The 12,881-nt window shown below is 47.3% G+C and overlaps 1 protein-coding gene across 1 annotated transcript in view; it reads right to left on the reverse strand.

Moving 5' to 3' along the window:
* Positions 1-12,881, reverse strand: part of LOC142292007 (retinol dehydrogenase 7-like) — a 91,777-nt gene that overhangs the window by 78,297 nt on the left and 599 nt on the right. The window contains exon 2 of the mRNA XM_075337041.1: positions 11,357-11,693. Coding sequence (XP_075193156.1) covers positions 11,357-11,669 — 313 coding nt within the window. The 5' untranslated portion in view covers positions 11,670-11,693. The remainder of the gene's footprint in view (positions 1-11,356; positions 11,694-12,881) is intronic.

Consider the following 12,881-nt stretch of genomic DNA (forward strand, 5'->3'; position numbering starts at 1 on the left):
CAGGCTGCATATCTAACATCAAGCCAAAACAGGAAATATAACTCCATATCCAACAACCATAAATTATGGCAACCTCACCATATCAAAACTAAGAACCAAAAATTGAGTTTGCGCAAAAAACAATTCATTATCAAAAAAGTCTGTATATATTCAATATCTTTATTTTATCACAATTACAAAACAATTTTATTTATAAATAAAGTGCTGGTACACACAGATTAAAAATTCCCTACCCCATAAAAACATACATAAGACAAGCTGGTGCAGTGTGGTGCAGATAGATATAATTACAGAAGGAAATATTACACAAATATATTGGACCCCTGGGTGCATGTAAAATCACACATATATTAACTCTGCTAAACAACACTACATCAGTAATATAAAGTGCAAAATGCAGATATTAAAATGGGATAGCTAACCCGGCATAGATGAGGACACAATAATTAGATCAAAAATTACAGTATATGTCCTATGAGGATAGTTATATACCTTCAAGGCAAATTGAGAGTTAATTCATCATAAATTATTACCCATATACATCAAAAATGGCAGTGTTATCACCTGATCTAATTATTGATCTAATTATTGTGTCCTCATCTATGCCGGGTTAGCCATCCCATTTTAATATCTGCATTTTGCACTTTATATTACTGATGTGGTGTTGTTGATTAGCAGAGTTAATATATGTGTGATTTTACATGCACCCAGGGGTCCAATATATTTGTGTAATATTTCCTTCTGTAATTATATCTATCTGCACCACACTGCACCAGCTTGTCTTATGTATGTTTTTATGGGGTAGGGAATTTTTAATCTGTGGGTACCAGCACTTTATTTATAAATAAAATTGTTTTGTAATTGTGATAAAATAAAGATATTGAATATATACAGACTTTTTTGATAATGAATTGTTTTTTGCGCAAACTCAATTTTTGGTTCTTTGCATATCTAACATCCACTGCAGCTTAGAATGTGAGACTACCTTAGTTTTATTGACAATCATCTTGGCTATCTCATGCATCTCTCCTTCCCTTTTACCTCCCCACCTGTCCTCATCTGCTGATCTGCTCCTAAATCTCAGGTCTCTCTTAATAACACGCAGACCATGCCGTGCACTCTCCTTCTCCCACCTGCTCTCCCTTTCTCTACTTCTCCTCACTGCCGGTGACATATCTTCCAATCCTGGACCTCCCCAGATGGGACACTCCTTTCTACCACCCCCCTATCGCTCAACACTTACTAGTAACTACCGCAACCTTTCCAATATAAAACCCATTCCCCTCTCACCCACTCCGCCGCCCACTCTCTCTTGCGCGCTGTGGAATGCCCGTTCGGTCTGTAACAAACTGCACATCATACACGATCTCTTTACCTCTAGCAACCTATCCTTTCTGGGCATCACTGAAACATGGCTGACACCATCCAACACTGCCTCCCCTGCTGCACTATGCTACGGTGGCCTTCACTTCATCCACACTCCTCGCCCTGGCAATAGACAAGGTGGAGGAGTGGGCCTCCTTCTTTCTAACAACTGCAGCTTTAATCCAATCCCACCTCTACCCTCCCTTGTCCTGCCTTCCTTTGAAGTGCACTCTGTCCGCATCTATTCTCCTTCCAACCTCCAAGTGGCAATCATATACAGACCACCAGGCCCTACCACTTCCTTTATCGACCAGTTCTCTGCCTGGCTTCTACACTTTCTCTCTGCTGACATTCCCACTATCATCATGGGTGACTTCAACATCCCCACTGACACCCGCCAGTCAGCAGCCTCCAAACTCCTCTCCCTTGCTTCATCTTTTGGTCTATCTCAGTGGTCCACCTCTGCCACCCATAAAGATGGACACACATTAGACCTTATCTTCACCCGTCTCTGCTCTCTATCTAACCTCACTACCTCCCCTCTCCCCTTATCTGACCACCATCTATTGACCTTCTCTGCCCTGTCCTCCTCACCTTCCCCCCCTGTCCAGCACGTATCACACCCTCGCAGAAACCTCGCACACGTCAACATACACATCCTTTCTGACTCTATCCTACCACTGTCCTCCATATCTTCAGTCCACGACACAAACAATGCCACCACTTTCTACAACGCCACTCTCACATCAGCTATTGATTCAGTTGCTCCTCTTGTGCATGGCAGAGTGAGACAAATCAATAGACAACCCTGGCACAACAGCCTCACTAAAAAACTGCGGCAAGTGTCTAGGGCTGCAGAGCGGCACTGGAAGAAAACGCACTCCCAGGAAGACTTTACCACATTCAAAAATGCAATTCACACATTTCGCTTGGCCCTTACCTCGGCTAAACAGGAATACTTCAGAAACCTCATATCCTCTTTAACACACAACCCCAAACAGTTATTCAATACTTTCAACTCCCTCCTTCGCCCACCACTGCCCCTTCCAACCTCTCTCATTTCCGCAGAAGAATTTGCCACATATTTCAAAGAAAAGATCGACCAAACCAGACAAGTCTTTTCTGCTCAACCACCACAACCCCTTCATATAACAGACCACTGCTCCTCCTCCATAAACTTCCTCTCCACTATCACCGAAGAAGAGCTTGCACATCTTCTCTCAAAAGCGCACCTCACCACCTGTGCACTTGATCCCATCCCAACCCACCTCCTCCCAAACCTCACCACTATCCTAATTCCAGCCTTAACCCATCTCTTCAACCTATCTTTAACCTCTGGTACCTTCCCTTCTGCCTTTAAACATGCAACAGTCACACCCATCCTAAAGAAACCTTCCCTCGACCCAACCTCTGCTGCCAGCTATCGCCCCATATCACTACTCCCATTCGCCTCAAAACTCCTGGAACAGCACGTCCATGCTGAAATTTCCTCCCACCTCTCCTCTAACTCTCACTTTGACAACCTACAGTCCGGCTTCTGTCCACATCATTCCACTGAAACTGCCCTGACTAAAATCACAAATGACTTACTTACTGCCAAAGCTAACAACCACTTCTCTATACTCCTACTTCTAGACCTATCCTCAGCCTTTGACACTGTCGACCACTCCCTCCTATTACAGATCCTCTCTTCCCTTGGTGTCAGAGACCTCGCCCTCTCTTGGATCTCTTCATACCTTTCCAACCGCACTTTTAGTGTCTCCCACTCCCACACAAGTGTGGCGCCCCTGAGGCTTCCGTCGCCACAGGTCATTGCACCCCATCCAGCGGTGTGATGCTCCATTTTGGGAGAGGAAGAGAGTGAACTCCAGTCCCCTGGTAAATCCACACTACACCCATTGCTAGGAACACACTGGGACCAGGGAAAGTGGCAGACAACCCTCCCATGCTGCATGCTGGGAGGGGTCATAAGACCCATCCCTGCTCCTATAGGGTAGAACAGGGCAACTGGGGAGGTGGGAGGAGCCATCCGAGAGCAGACACAGAGAGGAAGGTCAAGTTTAGTCAGTCTACCTCAGGGAGTGAGAGAGTGAGGAGCCAGCATGTAGTTGGAGAAGAAGAACGAGAGAAAGGAGGGAGGAGGAGGCCTGCTGGAAGCAGGCAAGGAGGAGAAGGGAAAGAAAGAAAGCTCCAAGTCAGACAGGAGCAGAGAAACAGAAGGAGACGCTTCCTGGTGAAGATCCTGGGACCCAGAGGTCCAGGTGACACCACGTAGAAGGCAGAAGGAGTCGCAGGGCCACGGGTAGTCTGTATAGCTGTCGGGGCAGTTTAGAGCTACGGTGGCCTGTTCCACAAGAACATCGGTGGAGGGATCAAGCTGCGACAGGGGACGGTCCCTAGAGACTGGAGGAGTGCAAAGATCATCTCCAAACAGTAAAAACCGAGGCCCAGGGAACGTTGTAGACTCCCCGGTTCAGAACCCATAGCAGAACTTCCAGAAAAGGGGTAATCAGCCGACAGGTGACCCCCCAGCCTGGAGGCTGTAGTGGAGGCTAAGCCATGTTTATCCTATCAAAGGCAAGGCTAAGGAAGACAGCAGAAGAAAGAGACACTAAGAGAAGGGTACCGGCTTTCACTCTCAGAATCACCCAGAAACGGCGGAGGTCCCTGACAGTGGTCCCAGCAGTCCAAGGGTCCCTACAGCGCTGTGACAAGAAGTGTGAGTAAAGAACTTGAACTGCACCCTTGAAGTTGCCTCTGTTATTTCATCTGCATAGACACTCACAAGCACCAACAGTGCCCCGGGCATTGCTCCACCTGTGGGGAGCAGTACCATCATTGCTGCTATAACATCCCCGGAGGCCTCACACAGCAGTGGTGGCTTAATAACCGCATACCACAGGTGGTGTCACGAACACAACCATTATTACGGAAACCCCAAGTCATCAGCCATATTTAACTGACACCCACCAGGGTCACGGAGCCGGGCCCAGCCACCACTGACTACCACCGGACTAGTCCGGCCCGGCACCGGGTGTCCCATAGCCCTGGGGTGGGTGAGTCAATTTTGGCGTCACGAACAGAATTTCGTGCCCGGTCCCACCGGGTACTGTGTGCCTGAAGAATCGTGAAATAGCCTGTGTTTACTGTGAGAAACTGCCGCCATTGAATCCACTGAGCGCGGGAAGAAGGGGGGCGTGAAAGAAGAAAGGGCGCGAAGAGAAGCCCCGCCCCCTTGTCCAAAAAAAGAGCGCGAAGCAGTGCCCGCCATGGAAGGCGGAAGAATAAGAAATGGCGACTAGACAAGCTGGCCGGCTGGCAGAAAGAGTCTAAATGCCAGACCAGCAGATAAAGAAAATGTACCTTATCGCAAGCGGAGTGATGCCGGTCGTGATGGGCTGGGCGCCAGTCTGGCACCAGATACTAGTGCAGCCTCCGGCCCCGCCTCCAAGAAGGGAAAGGGTGCAGCCGAGTGGCGTGGTCGAGCACCCGAGCAGTGTTCCAGTCAGCATTCCCCAGGCCGGTAGCATGGCAGAGGAGCTGCAGCAAGGTGCACCAGGGACCAGAAGAATGGATCCTGAGCTGGACCTGCTCCGGGAGGAGATGCAAGTCCTGGCCCGGAGGCTGAGCCGCGTGGAAGTGGAAGCGGACCGGCAGGGAGAAACACCGCTGGTACCGGAGGGCCTGAGTCGGTGGATGGATGCCGCGGAGCAGCAGCAGGGTGAGCAACATGAACCCCCGACCAGTCCAGACCCATGGCCCCGCCACACACCACCGACTAGCCCCTTCACTGACCCCCTGGCCTTCCCCACCAGCCCCGCTGACGCCCGGTGGGGCACCGGAGGCCTGCCTGAGACCCCCACAGACGGAGCTTGGGGAGGGGTGGACCCCGAACAGCTAGCGGGCCCCCTGCCGAGTCCCCCTGTGAGCCTCCTGGGAATGGCATCCCCGGGAGTGAACTGGGACGCAGTGCCCATTGAAAGCAGGGGACTGCAGCGGCCGCTGCTCCCCAAGGAGACTCCCCTGGCCAACGAGCTAACGTGCCGGAGGCTGGTGGTAGAGTACCAGAGGGAGCGGGAACTCCGGGAGGAGAGGCAGAGGGCCAAAGAAGCCGCTAATCTGGCCTCCAAAGAACAGGTCAGGAAGGCCCTGAAGGGATCCGAGGGCCCAGTGAGACGGGGCCTAGTGGTTGACTTCCGACAAGCTGGCGGGTGGGGCTTCATCAGGGAGCCCGGTCTGGGCAAGGACGTGTTTGTGGCCCGACGAGACATCGAGGAGCACCTGCCCAGAGGCCACCCAGGGAGAGATGCGAAGCTGGGTGATGTTTCATAGTTTCATAGTTTCATAGTTTTTAAGGTTGAAGGGAGACTCTAAGTCCATCTAGTTCAACCCGTAGCCTAACATGTTGATCCAGAGGAAGGCAAAAAAACCCCAATGTGTCAAATAAGCTCCAATGGGGAAAAAAATTCCTTCCTGACTCCACATACGGCAATCAGACTAGTTCCCTGGATCAACACCCTGTCATAAAATCCAATATACATAACTGGTAATATTATATTTTTCAATTAATGCGATCAGGCTCTGCTTAAATTTTACTTGTGAATCCCTCAATACAACATCATACGGCAGAGAGCTCCATAGTCTCACTGCTCGTACAGTAAAGAGTCCTCATCTGTGATTATGATTAAACATTCTTTCCTCAAGACGTAGCGGATGCCCCCGTGTTCCAGTCGCAGGCCTAGGTGTAAAGAGATCTTTGGAAAGGTCTCTGTACTGTCCCCTCATATATTTATACATTGTGATTAGATCCCCCTAAGCCTTTGTTTTTCCTAACTAACTAACCCCAAGTTTAATAACCTGTCTTGGTATTGCAGCCCACCCATTCCTCTAATAATCTTGGTCGCTCTTCTATCTACCTGTAAGATTATGCTATTTATAACCTTCTCTACTTTTGCTAACAAGAAATGCATCCATTCCTCTCTTAAATTCATTCAGTGAGTTGGCCATCACCACTTCCTCAGGAAGAGAGTTCCAGAGCCACTGTGGTGGAGTACACACGGCTGATGGGGAACCGTGGGTGGTATGCGCTGCATGTGCGAATCCTGAGGGAAGAAGCGGCCCCAGAAGAACCAGAGTGGCGCCGCACGATGCAAGCACGCAGCCTCTCCCCTAGCAGCAGCACTACCTCAAGGCAGACCCAGGCCACAGAACTGAGCAGAGGTCCTGCGACAGCTACGCAAGAAACGCAGACCAGGATCTCCATGGCCTACATGCTGCCCAGGGCCCTGCCAAAGAAGGACCCCAGCAATGAAGAGTAAGAGTAAAGAAGTAAGAAGCAGCTGAACTGTATATAGCCCCTGTCTGCCCCTCATTCTTTTTGAAGATGTCCCTTGTGTTCTGTCCCAATGTTCTTTTCGAAGATGACACCCTTTCCTGCTGTACTGCCCCTCATGCTTTTCGAAGATGACACCCTTTCCTGCTGTACTGCCCCTCATGCTTTTCGAAGATGTCACCCCCATGTTTATATGTACCGGGCCACGGAACTGGAATGTGGTCCCCGGTGAATGTGATGTCTCATGTGTCCTGTGTAACCAGGCCACTGGACTTAGTGGCTGGTTGAGTATTTGCCCCATTGTTGTTGTTTGAAAAGAAACGAACTGCCAGGCTACTGGACTTGTTGTAGCCAAGAAATGTATATAGTTGCACCCGTTGTGCCCCCTACCAGAATTATGGGGGATGTGCCCAAACCGTGCAATGAACTGGAAGTGCACACATAGTTTATTTATAAGAAGTTCGCAACGTTTAAGTATCTATGCCTCCCATAAAGGGAAGAAATGTTTTATTGTTTTATATTGTTCATAACAAAAATGTTTTGCAGTTCTTCCACATGTTTTTGTTGTTTTTCAGCCCGAGGACGTGCTGGGATTTGCTGTGGGGGAGTGTGGCGCCCCTGAGGCTTCCGTCGCCACAGGTGATTGCACCCCATCCAGCGGTGTGATGCCCCATTTTGGGAGAGGAAGAGAGTGAACTCCGGTCCCCTGGTAAATCCACACTACACCCATTGCTAGGAACACACTGGGACCAGGGAAAGTGGAAGACAACCCTCCCATGCTGCATGCTGGGAGGGGTCATAAGACCCATCCCTGCTCCTATAGGGTAGAACAGGGCAACTGAGGAGGTGGGAGGAGCCATCCGAGAGCAGACACAGAGAGGAAGGTCAAGTTTAGTCAGTCTACCTCAGGGAGTGAGAGAGTGAGGAGCCAGCATGTAGTTGGAGAAGAAGAACGAGAGAAAGGAGGGAGGAGGAGGCCTGCTGGAAGCAGGCAAGGAGGAGAAGGGAAAGAAAGAAAGCTCCAAGTCAGACAGGAGCAGAGAAACAGAAGGAGACGCTTCCTGGTGAAGATCCTGGGACCCAGAGGTCCAGGTGACACCACGTAGAAGGCAGAAGGAGTCGCAGGGCCACGGGTAGTCTGTATAGCTGTTGGGGCAGTTTAGAGCTACGGTGGCCTGTTCCACAAGAACATCGGTGGAGGGATCAAGCTGCGACAGGGGACGGTCCCTAGAGACTGGAGGAGTGCAAAGATCATCTCCAAACAGTAAAAACCGCCCAGGGAACGTTGTAGACTCCCCGGGCCAGAACCCATAGCAGAACTTCCAGAAAAGGGGTAATCAGCCGACAGGTGACCCCCCAGCCTGGAGGCTGTAGTGGAGGCTAAGCCAGGTTTATCCTATCAAAGGCAAGGCTAAGGAAGACAGCAGAAGAAAGAGACACTAAGAGAAGGGTATCGGCTTTCACTCTCAGAATCACCCAGAAACGGCGGAGGTCCCTGACAGTGGTCCCAGCAGTCCAAGGGTCCCTACAGCGCTGTGACAAGAAGTGTGAGTAAAGAACTTGAACTGCACCCTTGAAGTTGCCTCTGTTATTTCATCTGCATAGACACTCACAAGCACCAACAGTGCCCCGGGCATTGCTCCACCTGTGGGGAGCAGTACCATCATTGCTGCTATAACATCCCCGGAGGCCTCACACAGCAGCGGCGGCTTTATAGCCGCATACCACAGGTGGCGTCACGAACACAACCATTATTACGCAAGCCACATATTCTACTGACACCCACCAGGGCCACGGAGCCGGGCCCAGCCACCACTGACTCCCTCCGGACTAGTCCGGCCCGGCACCGGGTGTCCCATAGCCCTGGGGTTGGCGAGTCACAAGCTCTTCATCCCGTCCTCTTTCTGTTGGTGTCCCTCAAGGCTCTGTCCTGGGACCATTACTTTTTTCTATCTACACATTTGGCCTGGGACAACTCATAAAGTCCCATGGCTTCCAGTACCACCTATATGCCGATGACACTCAGATCTACCTCTCTGGCCCAGATGTCACATCTCTGCTGTCCAGAATCCCAGAGTGCCTATCTGCTATATCTTCCTTCTTCTCCTCTCGCTTCCTAAAGCTCAATGTGGCCAAAACTGAACTGATCATTTTTCCTCCATCTCACCTACACTCTCTACCTGATCTATTACAATAAATAACATCACGCTCTCCCCAGCACCCAAAGTTCGGTGCCTCGGAGTGACCTTTGACTCTGCCTTGTCCTTCATACCACACATTCAATCCCTCACCACCTCCTGTCGTCTTCAACTCAAAAATATTTCCAGAATCCGTCCCTTCCTCAATTCTCAATCTACAAAAATGCTAGAGCACGCTCTCATAATCTCCCGCATCCTCCTATGTGGTCTCCCTGCTAACACGCTCGCCCCTCTCCAGTCCATCCTTAATTCTGCTGCCCGACTGATCCACGTCTCGCCTCACTACCACCCTGCTTCTCCTCTCTGCATGTCCCTTCACTGGTTCCCAATCTTCCATCGTATCCAATTCAAACTACTAATACTGACTTACAAAGCCATCCACAAATTGTCTCCTCCATATATCTCTGAACTAATCTCTCGCTACACTCCAAAACGTAATCTCCGGTCCTCCCAAGATCTCCTTCTCTCCTCCTCTCTCATTCGCTCCTCATGCAACCGCCTCCAAGACTTCTCCCGAACATCCCCAGTCTTCTGGAACTCTCTGCCTCAACACGTCAGACTATCTACTACACTTGCAAACTTCAAACGGAACCTAAAGACTCATCTGTTCAGAAATGCCTATAACCTTGAATGACCTCACTGCTTCACCACCGTGCGGAGCTGCCGCCCGACCACCGTGCGGAGCTGCCGCCCGACCACCGTGCGGAGCTGCCGCCCGACCACCGTGCGGAGCTGGTCAGGGCCCTCTTCCCTCTGTACTAGTCTGTCTACTGTAACCTGTATATGTGTTCTGTATGTAACCCCCTTCTCATGTACAGCACCATGGAATCAATGGTGCTCTATAAATAAATAATAATAATAATAAAAAAAAAATGCATAAATTTGACCTGCAAATATTTAGGATATGATTAGTTATGCAGATTCTTGTCATATCACTGCATTGTTTCTGTTTTGCTCCTAAAAATCTAAATGTTAGTTTTTGTTATTTTGTTAGTATTTTGAAAATCCACCTTTGGCTTTCAACACTGCCTGAATCCTTCTGGGAATACACTCAATCAGATTGAAGTCAAGGTGTCTTCAACCTTTTTTTGGCCACCATTCCAGACTTGTGTAATGTGTGTTACACAGTGCTTGCATCAATGTCTATGATCTTACTATTATGAAGTGTATGAGCCGCCTCAACTGCCATGTTTGTCGCACCAGAACTGATAGACCTTGTGCTGAGAGAAACTGTTGACTCATATATTGTCTAGACCTCCACCGCTTGGCTTTTGAATGGATGGGCAAACTTTATTTCCTGTTTTTCCAACTGTCATGGCACTTGCATGATGCAGTTTGGCAATTTCCTTAGCTACTGATGAGCTGGATAATGCTGTTTCTCTTTTCTTGGAAAATCTTGTGGCTGTTGCTTGATTTGAACCAGTGGCCATTCACTTGGAAATTAACCTAATAACAACACACTGAGCTATTAGGGAATGTGAGAACAAGTTGTAATTTGTAGGATACAGGAAGAAAAATATTTTTCCACCACCTGGAGCAAAACAGTAGCAATGCAGAGACATGACAAAAATGTACATGACTAATCACATGTTAAATAATTGCAAATCAAATTTACGAATGAAATAGCCAATATGAATGTCTTTAAAATGAAGGTTGTCACACAAACAAAGCTTATTGAATGGTGAGATATGGAGCCTGAAAGTCAAAAGTTCAAAACATTCTTACCCTTTTGCTTGTAATAAGAGAGCAAACACATGGAATTTCGGTTCGGTGGGTGCAGCCGAACGTTAGATAAAGTTGCGACCTGGACTTGAACTGCACCCCAATGGAAGTCAGAAATTGCACAGTTCTGGTCTCCTCCCACATGCAGGCTGCCATAAACAGATCATTTCTGGGGGCGGGTGGGGGTGGTTTCCATTTTTTTTTCCACACATCCAATCATGCTGTTGTTACTCCCAGTGTGGGAAGTTCAAACAGTGCAATCGGCTTGCACTGGGCTGAGCACCTAGTATACCTGAGCACAGCAATGCTCGCGTGAGTGATTTGCATATGTAAAGCACCCGAATTCCGAACTCACATTGCTTTTCAGGACAAACAGTCTGTGTTTGGTATGATCACCGAACACCAAGCCTTGTATTTGCTCATCTTTACTTGTAAGTGTAAATAGCCCCACCTGGGATGTGATAGGACAGAGAAAATGAGCAAGTGAGAACACCTGATAACCGCAAACCAAAAAGATACAAGCAAAGGTAAAAGATCATCATAATTTGGACAGGAACTGATCAGGCTGTGGCTTAGTTATGAAGAAAAGTGACCCCGCAGCACAAGGTCACCAAATTGAGTCCAGAACCCCAGGCATATCCCCATTATTGTCAATGCCACCAAGATCTTTCATTAGACAACCCTTTCCCTTTTAAGTAATTCTATTATTGTACTAAACACATTTTAAACCAAACCATACCTTTGTTGCCAACAATTGAAGATGCCCATTCAAGTGAAGCACAAACACTTTGGGTGCTCGTTACATCTAAAATTACTGTCTGGACTTTACTTGATGTCTTCTTCCTTAGGTCTTCAGCTCCTTTCTCTGTCAGACAAGCAGCCAAAACCCTCATTCCACGTTTGTCCAGATTCCTTGCAAGCAAATTCCCAAATCCAGAATCACATCCCGTGATGAAAACATATTTGTCTGTGAGATTTTCCAGGATCAGACCATATCTGTATCGTCTGTACAGGAAGATCAAACCCGACATCAGCAGCAGAGGGATCCACATAATGAATACAATAGTAAAGTGTCACTAAAATATAATACAGAGATAAAGAATTAATATCCATTGTTATTGCATACCCATTTACTCAGGAGTGCCAAGAGGCCATGACCTGATAAAGAACATGATGAATACAAATTCACAGAGAAGGGGGTACAATTATTTTTGGCATAAGGTTCTATTTACACTCACTTCATACCTATGTTTTAAAACAAACCATGACAACTATACCAGATCTGTTTCACATAGATACAGTTAGATCCAGAAATATTCGGACAGTGACACAAGGTTTGGCATTTTAGCTGTTTACCAAAACATGTTGAAGATACATTGATATAATCAATATTTGGTCAACATGCCGACTCTCAGCTTTAATTTGAAGGTATTCACATTCTATTGGAGTTCGGGTTTAAGAATTAACCCCCTTCACCCCTTAAGAGCCGTAACTTTTTTATTTTTCCGTCAATCTTGCCATATGAGGCCTTGTTTTTGAAGGATGAGTTGTACTTTTAAATGAACCCATAGGTTTTACCAAATAGTGTACCGGAAAACAGCTAAGAAAATTACAAGTGTGGAAAAATTGCAAAAAAAGTGCGATCGCACAATGGTTTTTGGGGTATTTTATTCACCGTGTTCAATATATGGTAAAACTGATGGGTCGTTGTGATGCCTCAGGTGGGTACAAGTGCATAGACACTAAACAAGTAAAGGTTTACTTTTATCTAAGGGGTGAAAAAAAAATCTGAATTTTGTCCAATAAAGGGGCAAACTTTTTGCACCATTAGCGTTCTCATTTTTTTGGGATATGGGGCTCAGTGATGGCTTATTTTTTGCATCCTGAGCTGACATTTTAATGGTACCATTTTTGTGAAGATGCTACTTTTTGATCGCCTGTTATTGCATTTTGCGCAAAATTTGTGATGACCAAAAAGTGCAATTTTGGCATTTGGATTTTTTTTGCTGCTACACCATTTACCAATCAGATTAACTGATTTGATATTTTGATTAATTGGGCATTTCTGAACATGGCAATTCCAAATATGTGTATATTTTATTTTTTTAACCCTTTAATTTTAATTGAGGCGAATGGGGGTTATTTGAACTTTTAGGTTTTCTTATATTTTTTAATTTTTTAGAACTTTTTTAACTTTTTTTTATTTTACTAGTCTCCCTAGGGGACTAGAAGGTTCAGCAGTCTGATCACTGATTCATTTCACC

The sequence above is a fragment of the Anomaloglossus baeobatrachus genome, chromosome 2 (genome assembly GCF_048569485.1).
Source record: "Anomaloglossus baeobatrachus isolate aAnoBae1 chromosome 2, aAnoBae1.hap1, whole genome shotgun sequence".
NCBI lineage: Eukaryota > Metazoa > Chordata > Amphibia > Anura > Aromobatidae > Anomaloglossus > Anomaloglossus baeobatrachus.